General features: G+C 41.9%; 1 protein-coding gene across 5 annotated transcripts in view; it reads right to left on the bottom strand.

Moving 5' to 3' along the window:
- The window catches only part of Nf2 (NF2, moesin-ezrin-radixin like (MERLIN) tumor suppressor), an 82,980-nt gene that overhangs the window by 23,502 nt on the left and 39,797 nt on the right, over positions 1 to 19,681 (bottom strand). For all 5 annotated transcript variants that reach the window (XM_034508197.2, XM_034508196.2, XM_076938208.1 and 2 more), the window contains exons 5-10: positions 17,958 to 18,026; positions 16,096 to 16,178; positions 13,350 to 13,425; positions 9,754 to 9,888; positions 5,144 to 5,218; positions 3,750 to 3,863 (exon numbers count right to left, since the gene is read on the bottom strand). In XM_034508197.2, the coding sequence (XP_034364088.1) occupies positions 3,750 to 3,863; positions 5,144 to 5,218; positions 9,754 to 9,888; positions 13,350 to 13,425; positions 16,096 to 16,178; positions 17,958 to 18,026 (552 nt within the window). The remainder of the gene's footprint in view (positions 1 to 3,749; positions 3,864 to 5,143; positions 5,219 to 9,753; positions 9,889 to 13,349; positions 13,426 to 16,095; positions 16,179 to 17,957; positions 18,027 to 19,681) is intronic.

Genomic DNA, 19,681 nt, shown 5'->3' with positions numbered 1-19,681 from the left:
TCAGCCACCATCTGTAGAGAACACACTATACAATCCGCCCTTACAATGCTCTGCTACTTGGGAACCCTCAGGTAGTTCTGCCCCATGACTGGCAGTTCTCCATGGAGATTCCTCCTCCCCAAAACAAAGACCCAGAAAAAAACAGTTCTCTCGTCTGTTTAGATGAACCATACCTTGTCATTTTTAGTCCCTACAATCCCTTCACACAATTTCATCCACAACATCACCACTTCTCCCTCTGCTTATAGAGAGTGACAGTTCCCACACAGAATCTCACAGCAGGAGGCTGCAGTGGCTTTGCACGGTCTTGTACAGACCCATGCGGAGACAACTCAGACAGGCAGGAACACAGACCCCATCCTTACGGAAACAGTACGAAGCCTCTACTGCCACCCCCTAGCCTTCTGGATCACAGTGTTAATTGGGCCACTTGCCAAACTTAATAAGAGGACCAAGACTAAAGACAGCACAGTTCCCTGTGACTCCAGGACACTGAGTTCAGAAAACAGAAGCCAAAAGTGACCAATGTACTATTTTCTGCCTTAGATAACGAAATCATGTTTAATTACTCCTTTGTGCTTCAGTCTCACCCAAACTATAGTTCTGCAAAACTGCTCTTTCTAAATATGAAGCCCCTCAGCACATTTTAGTTCAAGGAATCATGCAAAATAGATAAGCTAGATAGACAAGCAATAAAGTTCTTTGATTTTCCCCTTGACCTCAGTGAACAGGTCAGTCAGCAACATGTTCTTCAGTTTCCACTAAAATATAATTTCTATTTCCGTTCTCCTTTTGGGGAAAAAAAAAAAAAAAAAAAAAAAAAAAAAAAAGAACCAGGCTGTCCCCAGTTTCCAGCCTTGTACTTTTCATGAAAATTTCACACTAGTAATAAAGGATTTCCTGTTTTTAAAGGTTATGACTTATCTGTACTCTGGAAAGAGACTTCACTAGCTCTACTTGACAGATAAGGAAACTGAGTCATGTACTAAATTTAGCTGCTAGGTCACTGTGTGCATCAGGTGGTATTTGGACTATGCTCTTCTAGGGCTCAGGGGCCATCGTCACGTCCCTTGACAGCTCTAGACTCTAACTTCTAAACTTTCCTCTACTGAAAGAGTGTGCTGCTTCTTTTTTCTTTTAAAGAATTATTATTTATTTTATGTATGTGAGTACACTGTCACTGTCTTTAGACATACCAGAAGAGGGCATCAGATGCTATCACAGATGGTTGAGCCACCATGTGATTGCTGGGAAATGAACTCAGGACCTCTGGAATAGCAGTCAGTGCTCTTAACCACTGAGCCATCTCTCCAGCCCACAAGAACATGCTTCTTAAAGCCGTCACTACACCCATGCTAGCTCAATAACACATTTTTTCGTTCAATATAACCTATACCATCATCCTTAAAGCATCCTAAGGAGCAAACTGATGGCCTACTCTCGAAGACAGCAAACAGAGGGCAAGCTCATAGCTCAAACTGGACATTTCTCTCTAAAGCCTGGGGCTAGGAGCCAGCTTCCCTGTGGTTCCCAAATCAGAGAATACCACACAGACTAATTATCACACCTCTGAGCTTCCAAGACCTAAGGGGGACCAAATGCAGCTGTAGCTACTCTATCATAAACAATTCATCCCAAACCACAATTGATATTCTCAGCAGCAAGGCTCAAATCAGCAGTGGATTTCAGTGAGCAGAGAAGGTCTGTGAGTAGAAAACAATAATCCAGCTAGTCCAGTAAGCTGATAGGTGCTACGGCACCCTCTGCAGAGGGCCGGCCATGTGTACCCAGGTTGACCTGCAGTGATGAACTGCAGCTGGGAGCCTAATTAGCATTCCACAGCACACAGGAAGTGCCGCCCTGTATTCTATCACCATCTAATTAGAAAGGGCACTGACCCGGCAGAGAAGACAGACAATAAAAAAGACAGCTAGATAGACAGAGAGGCAAAACCACACCTGACTACCTTGTTCCAAGTCTGATGATCACACCTGAACTATAAAAATGTCTAAAGAGCCGGGTGGTGGTGGCGCACGCCTTTAATCCCAGTACTTGGGAGGCAGAGGCAGGCGGATTTCTGGGTTTGAGGCCAGCCTGGTCTACAGAGTGAGTTCCGGGACAGCCAGGGCTACACAGAGAAACCCTGTCTCAAACAAACAAACAAACAAACAAACAAACAATGTCTAAAGATCTTTTTTCTTTTTTAGATACATTAAAATTAGAACTTAGTATAAATTTCCCTTAAAATTTGTATTATGTTTATTTATTTGAATATGTAAGTATACACTCTGCAGTCAGAGGACAACTTGTAGAAGTCAGGCTCCTTCTGCCTGACTGTGGGTATCAAACTCAAGTTGTCACATTTACCCACTGAGCCATCTCACTAGCCCATGTGTTTATTTCCATAGCTGACATCCCACTATCGGGGCATTAGCTAATAAACACCCATCAGGAATGAAATAAGAATAGGTACATCTATAACTGTAACAGTCTAACTGACAACAGCCATCCCTTATCTTGTAGGCCAAGACCAACCAACAAGGTTTTAATTACTATTATTCATTATTGTCATGTGTTATGAGAAAGTACATGAAGTGTGTGGCACATGTCTTATGGCATAGGATGGATGTCAGGGAACAACTCTGTGGAGTCAATTCTCATTCCATCTTTCATTGGGTTTCAGGTATCAAACGAACAATGTCAGACTTGCCACCTTGTTTGCCCTAAAATCATGTCTTAGTGGCCTAGTGGTACTGTTGTGCCAGGGAAATGTTGGTGATCCCCAAAAAACACACACAGGAAACAATCTGATGCAACTCACAGCAGGTTCTTTATTCTACTCGAGCTAGCTTGGGACCCCTCCAACACATCACATCATACAGGGCAATTCTGATGGTGGGGGAGCCCCAAATGTCTATCAGGCAAGGCTCTATACTAAGCAGTAAGCAGGGAGTGCGTGTGCAAGCATCTAACTGGAAAGCTACTGTGGCCTTTAACACAATTGGCTGGTGCTGGGAGTCTTATCATAAATGTAACTTCTGCTCCCCTCTGCATTGGTGGTCATTAGGCAAGGGGTGGGCTTGTAACCTAGGGTGCAGGTTTGTTGGGGGTATAATCTGAAGACGATGGTCTTATTGAGGGTGTAACCTGGAAATGCTGGTCATGTTGGGGATTAGCCTAGAGACTGGAGCTCAGGTTTTGTTGGGGGAGCAATTTGGAAACCAATGCTAGGTACCAGCCTGTTAGTTTATCTGAGTTCAAACTTAGGTCAGGTTCTCCAAAATGGAGTCTGAATTTGGCATCTCAGTATACGTCAGTGATCCCTGAATTAGAAAGGCTGAGCCAAGAAAACTGTCTCCAGTTTGAGGCCTAACTGAACTCCACAAAGTGTATCATACCAGCCAGAACTACATAGTAAGAATGTTTCCCAAACAAACAAATGAACAAACAACCAACAAACAAACTAGAGACTGTAAGAAATCTCAGTCAATAAAGCTCTTGCTAGGCAAATGTGAGTGCCTGAGTTTGATCCCTAGCTCCCACGAGAAAGGCCAGGCATGGCAACATACTGGGAAGGTAGAAACAGACAGAGCCCTAGGGCTTGCTGGCTTTAGACACTCTGCCTCAAAAGACAAAGTGGACGGACGGCTCTTGAGAAATGATGCTCAAGGTTGACCTGTGACCTCTAAAATCAAGTGCACAAATACATATATACACAAACCAAATGAAACAAACAAGACCTTACTCACCTGCTTTCTAGCCTTCTCTTCCCTGGCCTGGGCTTTCATCTGCTGAACTTCTAAAGAGTCAGCTTTTCGTCTCCTCATAAATAGGTCATGGTTCCCAATACATAGCTGAAGAATCTGTGGCCAAGAAGATAGAAAACATATTAAGCACGTAAATTTATCTTGCTGCCCACCAGCCCACAATGCTATAGCATTTTGGGTTCTATAAACCTGGGGAATGAAGATAAAATGGAATAAAAGACAAAAGCCTTGCTGACGGCTTCTAATGCTCTCAGCTCTGGAAATATGTACAAGTGTCTCAGATAATCCAGGAGATAAAAATTACAAGTGAGGAGAAGCCACTATTAGTCACCCACATGCACCACAGTCTAAGTCAAGGTATGGCAAGGCAGATCAAGAAGACAGAAAGACCAACCAGGAAGTTGGGTGGGGTCAAAGGTTATTCATGTAGAAAAAAATAAGCTCTTTCTCCCTCATGCCAAAAGCTGATTCCAGTTTCAAAGGTAACCTTAATTTGAAAATATAGAGTATTTTTTAATCAGAAAAAGGAAAAATGGCAAGTAAAAAAATACAGAGGAACAGAAATTTTAAGTATAGAATAGAGTTTATTCAGGGCATGGGGAGGGGAGTTAAGAGGGTAATAGAGGCAGAGAGAGGCAAGGGGCGGGGGCGGGAGAAGAGAAGTAGAGTTCGGCCATGAGGCTATGAGCACGTGGAGAGAGAGGCAGGAAGGGAATGGGGAGAAAGTGGGAGCAGGAAGGGAAGAGCAAGAGTGTAGTGTGTAGAGTCTTTTAATGTGTTGACATGAAAGGTCAAAATTATTTGTCAAGACATCATAAAGAAGGAAAATGAACTTTACAAGGGAGAAAGACAGTAATTCATAAAGAACAACAAGGGAGAAAGACAGTAATTCATAAAGAAAACAACTAACCCAAGAAGAAAATGATTAAAAGACAGGAGACAAGAATTTAAAGGAACAGGAAATTAGATTTGATCAACAAATTATAAAGATGTGACTTCATTAGAAATTATAAAATGCAAATCAATATGGCAAGTAGAGGGCTGAGGTCTACCTCAGTGGTAGAATGTTTCCTGGCATGCACAAAGCCCTACATTTTATCTTTACTCCCATCTCCCCCACCAAAAAAAAAAAAAAAAAAAAAAAAAAAGTTAACTCTTTAACTCTGTAGGTTAAAGAGAAAAATATTTACCATGTCAAATATCATTTTACATCTCTTAGCAAGAGAAACTAGGGCCAGATAGATCCCTGGCAGAGAGGCTTTTTAAAAAAGGGCAAATTTTTTTAAAAAAGGGGGAGGGAATTACTTACACACACACAACATTCAATTTCTCAGAAAAGTTAGTTCTCTGTCATGAAAACCAGGATTTCAACTTACCAGCTTATTAACACGAAGCTTTGAGGAGTTAAATTTGAAGACATCAATTTTCTTATCCAGTGGTTTAATAGTAAACTGAAAGAAAAGAGTGCAGTTTCCTGTGACACCAACTGAAAATTCACAAGAGTAGCAACCACGCAGCCTCCAGTCCTGGCTTCCTGGTGCCAGGAATGAAGCCTGGGTGAGTTAGAGGCATACAGGGTACCGAATTTGGGGCTGCAGAAGTTGATGACCCTAACCATCTTGGGCATCTGTGAGGAAAGGTCAGTAGAGACCTGAAGTTAGAGCCCAGGGTGGGCATGCTCTGGAGGCCACACTGCAAAGACCCTTGCCTTCATAAAGCTTACAGTCTAGTAGGACTTAGGCCAACAACAGCCAGATACTCAAGAGATCACACTATATATTAGTGTCTCTTTGGTGGGACATGTCACAAATATCCTAGAGGTTTAGAGCAAACCCAGCACAAATGGGAGGTTTTAGAAGTATATGGCAGAGTAGCTGAAAGACAAGGAGGAGGGGCATTCTAGACAGGGCAAGTAGTAAGAATAAATTCAGTCTCTAGCACTGAAAAGTAAGAAGAGGAGGTGGAGATGGTGAGAGGGGAAGGAGCAGGCTTCTTATTGGCTCTTCAGTAACTGCAATGATACAGCAGGCCTAGAGACAGGAAGACTGATGGGTGGTGACGGATAAAAAGTCACAGGGCTTATAACTGATGTAGCAAGTTACGGCACAGCAAGTTCCTATGGAGTTCCGAACATGGTCAGTGGTCGAAGATGTTAAGAGAGGACTAGTATGAAGAAAAGGGGACTGCTGTAAAAGAGAAATATATAGTTCATAAAATCAAAATGAAAAGTAAGTGACAATGTAGCAAGAGAAACCTAAGCACAAACAAGGCAATCACTACTCTAGCCACTGAGGAGACCAGAATGATCCTAGACTCCAGGGATGTCCCTGGAAATCTGTTTCTAGGCTGGATACGGTAGCACATACCTGTCAGACTGGCAGGAGGCAGAAGAAGAAAGATCATAAGTTTAAAGCCAGCCTGTTCTATATAGATTTCCAGGCTAGCCAGGAAAACATAGCAAGACCTACTTCAAAAACAAAACGAAACAAGCATATCTAGATCAAAGCAGGGGAAGGCAGATTCCTGGGTATTTCTTTACATGTTTATATTGTCCAATAAAAAATGAGCACACATAGGACCAATAATAAATAAATAAATAAATAAATAAATAAATAAATAAATAAAATCCTTAGTTTGTTTTTGGGTCAAGTTAATTTAGTCATAATATTCCTCTGGGGTGGAATATTATTTATGCATTTCATAAGCTTATTAATAGCCTTGCTACTGACCCCTAGAGGTGTCAGTAAGAAGTCACAAGTAGTATGGAAACTATAGGCTCTGTTTCATACCAGGCCATACAGGAAGAATCAATCAACTTAAAATAAACTAACACTTTTGTTTTGGCAGGACAACTTCCATAGAGAATTCCTAAAACTACACTTCCTATTATGGCATGCCAACACAGCTTGGGGTCTGCTTACCATATAAAGTATTGATGTGATGGAACACTGATGGTACCTTACTCCTAGAGAGGGCATATTAGAGTTTGTTGTGTCAAGCCATACCAAGGGACCTTAACACGTATTTGAACCTTTAGAGTACAAATGTGTGATGTGTAGTGAACAGCCTTTGTGAAATTTGGAGGTGAAGCACTAGTTACACTGCGACACACCCACTATGTTAGGGCACGTGGAGTTTCCAATTTAAGAACTTGAAAAGGAGAACTACCTAATTCTCACTTCCCAGGATAATCAGCTATAAAAACCAACAGCCAGAACGCCTAGGATTAAGAAATGCAATCGGCCTGGCAAATGGCTCAGCAGGTTAAGATGACTGTCACCAATCCTTTAGAACTGACCAGCATAGTATAAGGAGAGAAAAGACTCCTACAAGCTGTCCTCTGAGTGCTACACACCCACCCTGGAGCATGCTACATCCCTTCCTCCAGTAAGTAAATAGTATTTTCCTTAAGTTGCTAAAAAAGAAAAACAAAAACCAAACCAAACAGCCAGGAAATATGCTTTAAGATCTGCAGGTAACATAAACTATCACTGTTACTCACTGTCCAGGCTTTCTCCTTCTGCCTGGCGTCTTGTGTTCTTAGGGTCCAACTTCTGGACCACTCTGATAAGCAGGAGCTCTGGCATCAGGCACCCTAGCTCCCAGTCCTTGTCACTCCACTCATCAGACACAAGATCTCAGTGTATCTGTTTTCTGGTATCATAGATACTGAATCTATCCCTGCCTCGACAGTAAGGTCATCCTGAGGACTTGATCAGACAGCCAGGGCTAACACGTATGTAATCAGAGGCCCTGAGCAATCACATCATCAGCCCCTTCCATTGCACTCATTTATTTATGGAAGGATGGGGTACAAGCCAGGTCCTACAAGTGAAGGTCAGAGTATATCCCGTATGACTTCATTCTCTACTTCTCCAACATCAGGGTCTTAGGAATTGAACTCAGGTCATTAGGCCTGATAGCAAGCACCTTTACTCACTGAGGCATCTCACCAGCCCACACTGTACTTATGTATTAGAGCAGTCAAGTCATTCATGAACCAGATTTCCTTGAGAGCTAATACCACACTCTATACATCTCTGCATCTTTCTACATCTGTTTGCTCTCTGAAGCCTGGCACAAAGTCCAATAATTCCTTTAAGCTGGGCATGGTGGCGTACGCCTTTAATCCCAGCAGCACTCAGGAAACAAAGGCAGGTGGGTCTCTGTGAGTTCAAGACCAGTCTGGTCTACAGCATGAACTGTTACACAGCCAGGGCTGTTACACAGAGAAACACTGTCTCTAAAAAAATGATAAAATAATAATAATAATAATAATAATAATAATAATAATAATAATAATATAATTATACATTATATATTTATTATCATTTCTTTAAGATTAATGAATAGGAGGATAGGAGAACAGGGAGATGCTAAGTAAAATATAATTGCCTTGCATAGGGCAAGTCTTTGGCTTTGATCCCCAGCACCATCTAGTAAAGATAAACAGAAGAAATACATAAAACAGGTCTATTGCATTTGGAGAAAGTCATCATCTTATACGGAAATATGTGAATCCACTCTGGGCACAGTGGCTCATGCTATAATTCCAGAATTTAGGAGGCTGAGGGAATATTGCTGTCAGTTCAAGGCCATTTTAACCCAATTATATTATTTAAGTTCCTCAAACTTTATTCTTAAAAATATGGCAACCTACTGTCTTCATTACTGTCATTACTGACAGAAATATCTACTATTAGCTAATCTTGGTTGTCGATTTGATTGTATCTGGAAACAATTAAAACCCAAGCTTCCTGGTATTCCTAGGAGGGTTCCCCCCCCCCCCCTTAAAATTTATTTATTTTATGTATGTAAGCACACAGCAGCTATATTCAGACACACCAGAAGAGGGCATCAGATCCCATCACAGATGGTTGCTGGGAATTGAACTCAGGACCTCTGGCAGAGCAGTCAGTGCTCTGAACAGCTGAGCCATCTCTCCAGCCCTGAGAGGTTTTCTTAATCAGGTTATTAAGCCTAAATCTGGGCCTTATTTTCTAGTAGCCCACATGACAGGACATAGAAGGAGGAAAGTCTGCTTTTGCTAGCAACACTTTCTTTCACTCTTGGTAGCATGTTCATCTACCCTGTTGCTATAGCATTCCTTCACCAATATTAGAACCAATTTCCTTGGGATTTCAACACAGACTAAACAGCAGCTGCTCTTCAGGAATCTTCCAGGCCTTAAACAGACTGAGACTGAAGAGAGATCCAGCCTTGTGGATTGGACACTTGGATTCTCCACTCCACTCCCCAGTGTCAAATGGCCATTGTCGGAGTACTTGGACTTCATGCTGTAAGCCAATCTAATTAATACTCTTTTCATACACATATCCATCCCATCAGTTGTTTCTTTAGAGAATCTTGACTAACACACTCCCTACAAATACATAGCTATCAGCCTGGCATGGTGGTTGTATGCCTTTAATCCCAGCATTCAGGAAGCAGTGTTGAAGGCTGGCCTGGTCTATATAGCAAGTCTAAGGCTAGCCAGGACTACATAGTGAAACTCAGTTAAAAGGCAGAACAAAACAGCAATTCTCTCTCTCCTGCATGTAAAGATTTGTTTTACATGCAGGCACATTCACATACTTTTCCACTACATGTACCAAACACAGTACACAGGGAGAAGCTTAATACAGACCACACTTAAAACAGAAAGAAACAGAAAGCCAAATAATCAGAAAATGCTCCTTTTCTCCTTCTTTTTGTTCTTTGGGGCTTAGTCCTGACAGGTTGAGCTGCTCACTCTCCTATTAGTCAATAGTAGGGTTTAGCCATGCTCTTAGAAAAAAGGATGTCAAAACTTTCTATAAGTACTTTAAAATCAACAACCAGAGTTCTAAAGCCTGGGAATTAAAGGACTTTCACCGACAAGGAGATGGTCTGGCTTGGGAAGCTTTGGCAAAGAAGAGAAATGGGAACGAACGTTTTGCAGGACTCCTGCACCATAAATGGCACCTGTAGTACAGACATGCCCTACCTCCTTGTCGCTGTAGGAGATGTTTCGGATTTCATTCCATGGGAAGGAGATCTTGGGGGTCAGCCTGTTCTCAGGGTCATAGATGTGAAGCCCGAGAGCGTCCACTCCAAGCAGCAACTCTGTGCCCTTTTTATTCTGCAGAGCCAATGAAGAGCAGCTGCTGTCAGCTTCCAGCTGGGGAGTTTATTCAACTTGCTAAAGAATCTGGCATGCACTGTTATATTTGACAAGTTTCAACAAGTTCCATTCTGGATTTGGGGAAGCAGAACAATACCATTTTTGTGACTGGTGTGTCCCCTGCAAGTATCACTGTGGATTCAGACTCCTGTCACTGGCTTGGTGGCTAAAAAAACGGCAATTTAAATGTTGGGAGTACTAGTTAAATAACCAGATTATCAAAGGGAGAGCCAAAATCCACACGTTTGAACATTTCTCCCATTATAGGAAATGGTAGTGTTCTTTTCTGGCATGTATAAGACCCTGGATTTGATCTGCATCATCACACACACAAAATTTGTTGGATTTCTAGAAGAAATGTTCAGGTCTAGGGACTAAACAGTCTTATTTTAGGTTGAAACGCAGCTCCATGTGGTTTTACTATATAATACCCCAATACAGTATTAACTGCAGTAGCTGGGTGGTGGGTGTATATGGCATTCACTAAACCCTTCATTCTCCCATGTTTCAAATGCCTCATAATTGAATGTTGGAAGAAATAAAAAAATAAATTATATATAAATTACACTTCAATGAAATTGTTTAAAACACCGGTAACTATATGAATGTGACACCTCTGAGAGCAGGCCTCGTCAACAGTTATTTCAGCCAGAGGCTTAGTGCACGTGTCCCAAGCTACTGACCAGCTGTGGAGCCACTGCCCTGTCCTCAGAGGCAGGAGGAGCTGAAACTCCTCCCACATACAGGACATTACAGCTTCCTCCCCCTTGCTGACAACAAGGAAATTGAGACAAGACTCGAGGGAGGGCGAGCAGATCTGCAAACCGAGGTGGAGATGGAGCTCTGGCTGTGGCTAGAATTACCAACCTAACAGCAGGTGTTAGCGGGGAGGCGAGCACTTGAAGATGGGTCTCTCTACTTCTTCTAACACCTGAAAGCAGGCGCTACCACCCAGCCAGAGAGTGTTCTGTTTGTCTGCAAAGCTTTTAAAACTGATGTGCTGACAGAAGTGAGTGAGGCTTGTATTCTCACTTTTATATAGCCTGTTATGAAAAATAAAGTATTTCCTTGTGTTTCTGATAATTTAACAAATAAAAAGAGAAAGGATTCCACCCTCTACTCTCATTATGACTCACACTTTTAGAAACTAGAGATGGTAGCACAAATAACACCTCTGAAATTGTTTTAATCACACGGTACTCCATTAATATATACAAGTATCTATCAGTTAAAATAAAATGTATTAATCATGTATCTTCCCTAGTTAATGATAGAATTTAAGATGTCTAACATAAAGTCACTAAAATGGCTTTAACTTTGTCTATTGTTCAACATAAAACAAACAAACAAACAAACCTACTAAATGCTCATCTGATTAATGAAGCTGGGTTTTGAACTGCTGAGATGGCTCAGTGAATCAACATGCTTACTGACATACCTGCTAACCTGACCTCAGTCTGACCCCAGGACCCACTTGGTAGAAGAGAACTCTAGTATGTTCTCTGCCCACCACCACAAATATAGATAAATAAGTATAACAAAGTATACATATATTCTTTTTTTCTTCTTCTTCTAAGTAAAATAAATTTGTAAGAAATTCTGTTTTGGTTTTTGGAGAGGTTTTCTGTGTAGTCCTGGTTGTCCCAGAACTCACTCTGTAGACCAGGCTGGCTCCAAACTCACAGAGATCTGCCTGCCTCTGCCTCCTGAGTGCTGAGATTAAAAGTGTGTACTACCACTGCCCAGCCTCATTTTCTAAGGATTGCAAATGCTTTTTCTTTTAAACAATTACTGTTGGTGGTGGGCAAGAGAAGTTAATTGGGTTGACACCACCTCAGAAATGCATTAAATTAGTCTAACTTCAAAGAAACAGATGTCAAATACAAACTAATAAAACTTTTAATTATTTAATATTTACTAATTTCTGTGTGTTGTGTGAATGCATGCTTATGCCACAGCACACATGTGAAGATCATAGGATGATGTGCCTCACAGTAAGAACAAGAGTTCTCTCCTTTCACCATGTGAATTCCATGGACTGAACTCAGCATGTCAGGCCTGGCAGCAATTGCCTATCTGCTACTCTGTCTCACTGGCCCTCATGAAACATGAGACAACCTTCTGCATACTTTTTTTTTTTAAAGATTTGTTTTTATTATTATAATTTTCTAGTTACGTATTTCTGTGTCTGTGTACATAAGTGCAAGTGCCCTCAGAGGCCAGAGGCATCAGATCCCTCTGCAGCTGGAATTTCAGGCAGTTGTGAGCCTCCCAAACTGGGAGCTGGGAACTAAACTCAGGTCCTGCTGAAAATAAAATATCCTTTAGGCACTTGCTTATTATAGTAGTACATTTCAGTGTACCCTGTTTTTTATGAAAAAAAAAAAAAAATCTAAAAAAAACCCCTGTATTTAGAAAACAAATTAAGTAGAAAGCTATCCTAGAATACTGGAGTCATGCTTAATTCAATTTACTCAAAGTTAACATAAAGACTGTAGGAACCCAAAAGAGGGAGGCAAAGAGTACCTGGGATCATAATGTCTACTCATCTTTGGCCAAGGTTATTTTTTTCTTTCTTTATTTTTTTTTTTTTTTCTTTTTTTTTTTTTTTTTTTTTTTTTGGTTTTTTGAGACAGGGTTTCTCTGTGTAGCCCTGGCTGTCCTGGAACTCACTCTGTAGACCAGGCTGGCCTCGAACTCAGAAATCCGCCTGCCTCTGCCTCCCAAGTGCTGGGATTAAAGGCGTGCGCCACCACTGCCCGGCTGTGGCCAAGTTTCTTAATGTCCACTCATCCTCCAATGAAGAAAAGCTGGGAACATCGCATGTGCTTCTTTGGAAGAAGTCATGAATATGCTGCAACCAGCAGGCAAATCCCCCCACAAGAGAAAAACATGCTCTAGGGCCAGACCTGAACAGAAAACAAATGCCTTTCTCTGCAGAGGCACTGGTTCCCAGAGGCCTGGGGACCATTAATGGTCTGAATAGAAAACTAATTAGCCTCACAGTGAGAACAAGAGTTCCACCCAAACAAATTAGGAATCTCTAAGAGCAGTCTTACTTTCAGTGGGCCCCAGGGAAAGACATTATTTCCAGGTGCTCCTTGGATCTCCCAAGAGGCCAGAATAATCAAACATGGCCAACATTCCAACAGGTCTCTGCTAGAAGAGAACCAGGCCTGAGTCCCTCAGGGTACCACTGACACTTAATTACCTCTGATCTAATTTGAAGCCCCAAATTGAAAAACAACAACAACAACGTCAACAAAACAGGCTCTTGACCCTTGTCTTCCTCTTTTCTTCTTTACTACTGAATCATGAAAGACTCTAACTACCCTGGGATCTGGAAGTAACCCATCTGCCTGTGTGGCCTCTACTCAGTCTTTCTGAGAGCCAGGGAACTTGGGAAGGAGTCAACACACCCGAATTGTAAAGTAGTTCACGCCATACATCTCCAAGTCCTGAGCTATCTTCAAATACTCCATTTCAGCTTCATCCCTGTGAGGAGAATGGAAAACACCATTATTAGGGCTAAGTGACAAGGGTGAAGGACAGATACTTGCCAAGCCAAATATTCCGAGCATGTCTATGGCGAAATAGATGAGACCTGCAGAAGATGAGACAGACCAGACACCAGCAACACTTTTCTCAACCCAGAGTCTATTAAACACAGGCAGAATTTCCCATCCCCGTGAAAATAAGAAAACAGACTCATTACACTGACTCTTAGCTTCAATTTCACACTCTGGCCTTGGTAAATAGTGACATCTGTCTCAAGTGATTTAAAAAAAAAAAAAAAAAGACCTTGGGGGCTGGGAGTATAGAGCTCAGTAGTGCAGCACTCACTCAGCACGTGCAAAGCTCTAGGTTCCGTCCCTGGCATCGGCAAAAAGAAAAAACAAAGCCACAATGCATTCTTTTCAGCCTCAAATTAATTGAGTCACTGCCTTGTCTCTGTGTACTTTCTTAACCCAAAGGCTTCAGTAATGAAGAGGCTTTTCTAGAAGCTAGCTGACAGCACCTACTTTCCTGGTCTATCTCTTGGGGTACTGCTGAAGGTTAAGGCAAGAGCTATCTGAGCCATAAAACTCAGGCCAGCAGGTGAACACTTCTGTGCTGTAAGTCAAGCTTAAAGCAAGCTCTGGATGCAGCAGTGACTTGCAGAAAACTCCATGAGAGGTAACAGTATTGAAGTAATTTAACTCAAGCTTCCCTGTGACCTTGTCCTTGTCCTCTCTCTCTCTCATCTCAAAACACTCTCAAATGGATTTAAAAAATTCACCCTGAGAGAATGCCAAGTGTTGGCAAGCAGGTGGAAGGACCAGAATCACACACACTGCTGATGCAAATTGATTCAATTATTTTGGGAAACTGTTCAACATTACCCATAACAGCAAAAACCAAGAAACAACCCAACAACCCAAGAGTCCTTCAACAGTAGAAGGGATAAATAATCTGTTATACTAATATACTGGAATTCTGCAGTCATGAAAGTGAGAAAAAATATCGCTTCATGCCATGTACTCAAATCTCACAAGATGATCTTGAGGAAAAGGTGGCACTAAAACTAAAAATTGGTTTTATTTATCTAAAGTTTAAATGGGTGATGGAGGCTTATGGGTGTAACTCAGTGATAGAACAGTTACTTGCCTAGCATGTGAGCAACCTTGTATTTGATCCTCAGCACTACAAAATACTAATATAACAATGATAAGTAAGAAAGAAAGAAGGAGAGAGAGAAAGAGAGAGAAAAGTCAATGGGCAACACTAATCTATGGGAACACTAATTAGAAATTGGGGGGACTGGGACTGGATTGGGCATGGTTACACAAACCTTTAATCCCAGCACTGAGCAGAGGCAGGTGGCTATCTGTGGGTGAGGGCCAGCCTGGGGATACAGTCAGTTTTAAGACTGCTAGAGCTACACAATGACACAAAAAGAAAAGAAATTGGTAAACTAGTTATCTCTGGGGAGGAAGGAAACTGAGAAGTCATGATCTATGTCTTCCTTACCATTTTGTGTAAATAATCAAGCAGTGCCCTCATGATCTGTCCATTTTGTGGGTATAAACAAAAAAAATAAAAATAAAGGTACAGGAGCTAGTGGTTAAGAGCATTGCCTGTTCTTCTAGAGGACCTGGGTTTAATTCCTTATACCCAGGTAGAGCCCCACAACCATTCAGTTCCAGTGCCCTCTTCTGGCCTCCTCAGGCACCAGGCATGTACATAGTACAAAGACATACATGTAGAAAAAATATCCATATACACAAAATAAATCTGAAGAAAAAAATATAGCAGGAAGCTGATTTGAAGGATGGGAGTAGGGCACCTAGTGCAAAGACAGTCAATATCTGAAGCTACCAAGGGAATGCTTCAAACAAGCTGCACATTTGAATGTTTTAATTTTCTTTTGAGATGAAGTTCCTCTGTAGCCCTGGCTGTTTTGGAACTTGCTCTGTAGACCAGGCTGACCTTGAACTCACAGAGAACACCTACCTCTGCCTCCTGAGTGCTGGGATAAAAGGTGTATGCCACTACCACCAGCTTGTGTTTTAATTTTAATTTAGTAGAACTGTAGATTGACTAAAAACACAGGGTGGTAGGAACATTCTAATACTGATGATGGACATGTGCCAAAACATAAAAAATTTTCCAGAGAACAATTTAGTGTCACCTGTCAAAACACAAAATGTTCATTTCCTTTCACCACCAACTCTCTTCCAAGACTCTACCCTCTGGACTCTTGCAATTGTGTGACAACATGAGATTGTGCACTGCAGAACTTTCTGTAAAAGTGAAAAGCATGCAGATATTCTAAGTGCCATCAACACATGTCTAAATGCAAAAACAAAGGGCTTCAGACAGAGTGTTAAACTAAACTGCCACTGAGTGCACCAGGTTTGTACATTCTGGGTTTCAACCCAGGGTCTTACACATGCTAGGCAAGCACACTACCACTGAGCTACATGTCCAGACTGTCACATTCCCCCTCCCGCCCCCCCACACCTTTTTTTAGAGCAACACACTACAATAAGGATGCACACAAAACTGAAGGGCAACATTACTCCATTTCTTGCTTCTTTTATATACTTCAGGACTACATTCTTTTTAGCAAGCATGCCCTAGTTTTATAGATCTCTAAGGGTAGGGAGGATGAAGCAGCCTCACCTGGCTCTGCCCCGATGCTCCGCATACCAGGCAGTAATTCTCTCCTCCCACATTTCTGGAGTCATCTGATAGAGATTTATCACCTACCAAAAAGACAGCAAAAGAAAAGCCCACATGCAAAGCAAGTCTGGGTATTGTTTGCCATTTTTATAATTATGGTTCATTTTTACAAAACAACAGAGCTATTTATAAAAAGCTGCATGCAGGGAGAGTCATACACAGAGGTGGGTGTATAAACAAGCACTGTTCCACTAGAGGAGCAACCTGCAAGCTGCAGGCCTCCTCGGGCCTAAGGACACTCCTGAGTCAGGAGTGTCCCCGTTTGCTGCTGGGGCTGTTCATCTCGGGGACCACCCTGACAGTAGAGCAGTGCTTACTCACTCTGGCTGTCTACTGCACAGAAGTCAGCAAGGACAGGGAAGGCAGGGAAGGGCTGGGGGAAAGCAAGCCTTTATTCCCCAGTGACAGATGATAAGTGGGGCTGTAAGATAGGAAGCAGCCAAAGGCTGCTCTGTGTCTAAGGAATACAACCAGCAAGACAGAGGCCTGAAAGGCCCTTCCCAACCTCATCTTATCCACCCCAAAGCTCAGCTTTGCACAACGGGCACACAACCTCGTGGCTCCCTTAGATCAATGCCACTCAACCATCTTCAGAAATTGCTACACCAGAAAATTATCTATAGGCCACATCTGACTGGCATTTCAACATTAATTCCACAAACTCCTGCTACTTTGTTTTGGAACCAAACCTCACTCTGTAGCCCAGCCTGGCCTTAACCTCATGATCCTCTTGCCTCTGCCCCTTGAACACTGGGAGTTCAGATGTGAACCACTATGTGCAGCACTAACCATGAAGAAGCTATTAGGAATTGATAGCTCTTGAGAGAGGAAAAAAAAAATCAAACTTTTTCAAGTGGAATGACCATTGGGTGTATGAACCACACCACAGGCAGCAAGACTCAGGAGTAGCTAGCCAAAAAAAAAAAAAAAAAAAAAAAAAAAAAAAAAAAAAAAAAAAGGGGGGGGGGGGTCCATTACTTCTGTTGTTATTATTTAAGAGAAAAAACAAGAGTATGAAGTTGGGTAGGTAAGAAGATAGGGTAGGACCTGGGAGAAGTTGGGGGAGGAGAAAGATTATGATCAAAGAAGCTGCGTAGTGGCAGTGATGGTGCACACCTTTAGTTCTAGTACCCGAGAGGCAGAGGATCTTTGTGAGTTCAAGGCTAGCTTGGTCTATGGAGTGAGTTCCAGGACAGCTTGGGTTACATAGAGAAACCCCGTCTCAAAAAACCAAAACAAAAAACAAAAACAAACAATATATATATATATATATATATATATATATATATATATATATATACACACACAAGTATATTATATATCATATGTATATAATATATTCTCAAAGAATAAATAAAAATATTAAAAAAAAAAAAAAAAAAGCTCAGGCATGTCTGTACATATGTCTGTAACCACAGTACTCTAGGATAGACAAGCAGATCTTGAAAGGTCATTGGCTGGCAACCAAGCCTAAATGAGAGCTTACAGTCAAGAGACCCTGTCTCAAGACAATAAGAAAAAAACAATAGAGGTAGACACCTGGAACCCAGCTTTAGCTCTACATGTATGAAAGTGTACATACCTGTACACTTATAGGAATGCACAACACACACACACACACACACACACACACAAGCACACAGTAAATATGCTTAGCTAAGACTCCATCCTTCTTTCTCAAGACACTGAACTATCTCTGCAAATATGCTTGCTGTGTCCTTCCAGCACTCTTAAAACCACTCAGTGGCTTCCCTTCAGCCACATATGCTATATTTTCCCAAACAGAGAATTTGATTTCTTACCCTTTTTGGAAGCAATTCCTCTTGAGCTAAAAATCCTCGCTTGTGCACTGAGGGGTCATAGTCGCCATACTGGAAAGAAAAGAGAGCAGGTGACTGAGGTTCTAAGGACTATTGTCACTTCTGATCAAGGCTCAATTCAGTTGGTCCCTCCTCCCACCCAGTTCCAGGGAGCAGTTCAATTCTGATGACAAGACTTCAGCCTGGCCAGCTTGTTATTCTTGAATGAGAATGCAAAGCTGATACATCCATAAGCAGGGCTGCAATCCCCATGGTGATGTGCTAACAGGAATGTGACATCTGTATGGAAATGTAGTCTGTTTCCTAGCCCTCCAAGAAAGCAGTCACTTCCAAACATTAGCTCTATGATGGAAACAACAAAACACAACTGTGAAAGTTGTGATTAGCTAGTATAATAAGAGCCTCACCTACAAATGCCTCTAAGTAGCTGGTAATTGGAGCCAATAGCAAGGTGGGATCAGGGATAATGCAAGCCATGTTTTTAATAACTTTTGCTCAAGGCTCTGAAAGTTGTTTTGGAAAGCTCTGATATCAACACTGCCATTCATTCCTATTGCACAAAGAAACAAACAAGATAAAAGGCTAACTCAAACAGCTAGAGCTGTGAGCAGATCACTAGAGGAGCCAGCAATCTCCATTACTCCTCCAGGGGCAACAACTCTATTGTCTATTGCCTGATTTTTAAAAACAATATTCCTTTCTTTCCTAGAAAACTTAGGTCAGAGAATCATCCAAAATCAAATGGGCTGGGATGTGGCTCTGTGGGGCAGCACTTGCTTATCACGCATAAAGTCCTAGGTTCAACCCCGACTCCCAGATATAGAGACTGTGGGTTAGCCATGGTGATACCCTTAGTCCCAGCCCTCGGAGGCAGAGGCAGCTATAAGTTAGAGGTTAGCCAGGGATATAGAGTAATACCCTGTCTCAAATAAAAATAAGAATAAATAGGCAAAAGAGACAGAAAATGAAATAGGACCTAAGCACAAAGCCTATCTCTTATCAGTCAGCAGTCAATGATTTTCCCTCTTCTACATTTACTTATTTATTGGGGTGGTGCGTGCCACAGTACTTACGTGGAGTCAGTTCTTTCCTCCCGCCATGTGAGTTCCAGGGACCCAGCTTAGGTTATAAGGCTTAGCAGCACGTGCCTTTACCGACTGAGCCATCTCAGCAGCCCAGTAGCTTGTCTCTCTTTTCTTAATTATAAAAACTTTTAGATTTATTTTTATTATTTTACGTGTATGAGTGTTTTGCCTATTTGTGCATCTGTGCACCACATGTGTGCTGGGGCCTGAGGAGGTAATGAACCTCCGTGTGGGTGCTGGGAATAGAACCTGGATCCTTCACAAGAATAGCAAGTCCTCTTACCCATTGAACCACCTCTTTTCTTTAATTAAAAATTTTATTTTGTGCTGGGCGGTGGTGGCGCACGTCTTTAATCCCAGCACTTGGGAGGCAGAGGCAGGCGGACTTCTGAGTTCGAGGCCAGCCTGGTCTACAGAGTGAGTTCCAGGATAGCCAGGGCTACACAGAGAAACCTTAGCTCGAAAAAACAAACAAACAAACAAACAAACAAAAAAATTTTTATTTTATTTTACATGTATGAATGTTTTACCTGCATGTATGTCTATGTCCCATGTGTGTGCTTGGTGCCCTTGGAGGGCAGAAGACACCAAAGCCCCTGGAACTGGTGTTATGTTTTATGT

Source organism: Arvicanthis niloticus, chromosome 7 (genome assembly GCF_011762505.2).
Source record: "Arvicanthis niloticus isolate mArvNil1 chromosome 7, mArvNil1.pat.X, whole genome shotgun sequence".
In the NCBI taxonomy this organism is placed as follows: Eukaryota; Metazoa; Chordata; class Mammalia; order Rodentia; family Muridae; genus Arvicanthis; species Arvicanthis niloticus.
This window is presented reverse-complemented; position numbering and strand designations above follow the sequence as displayed.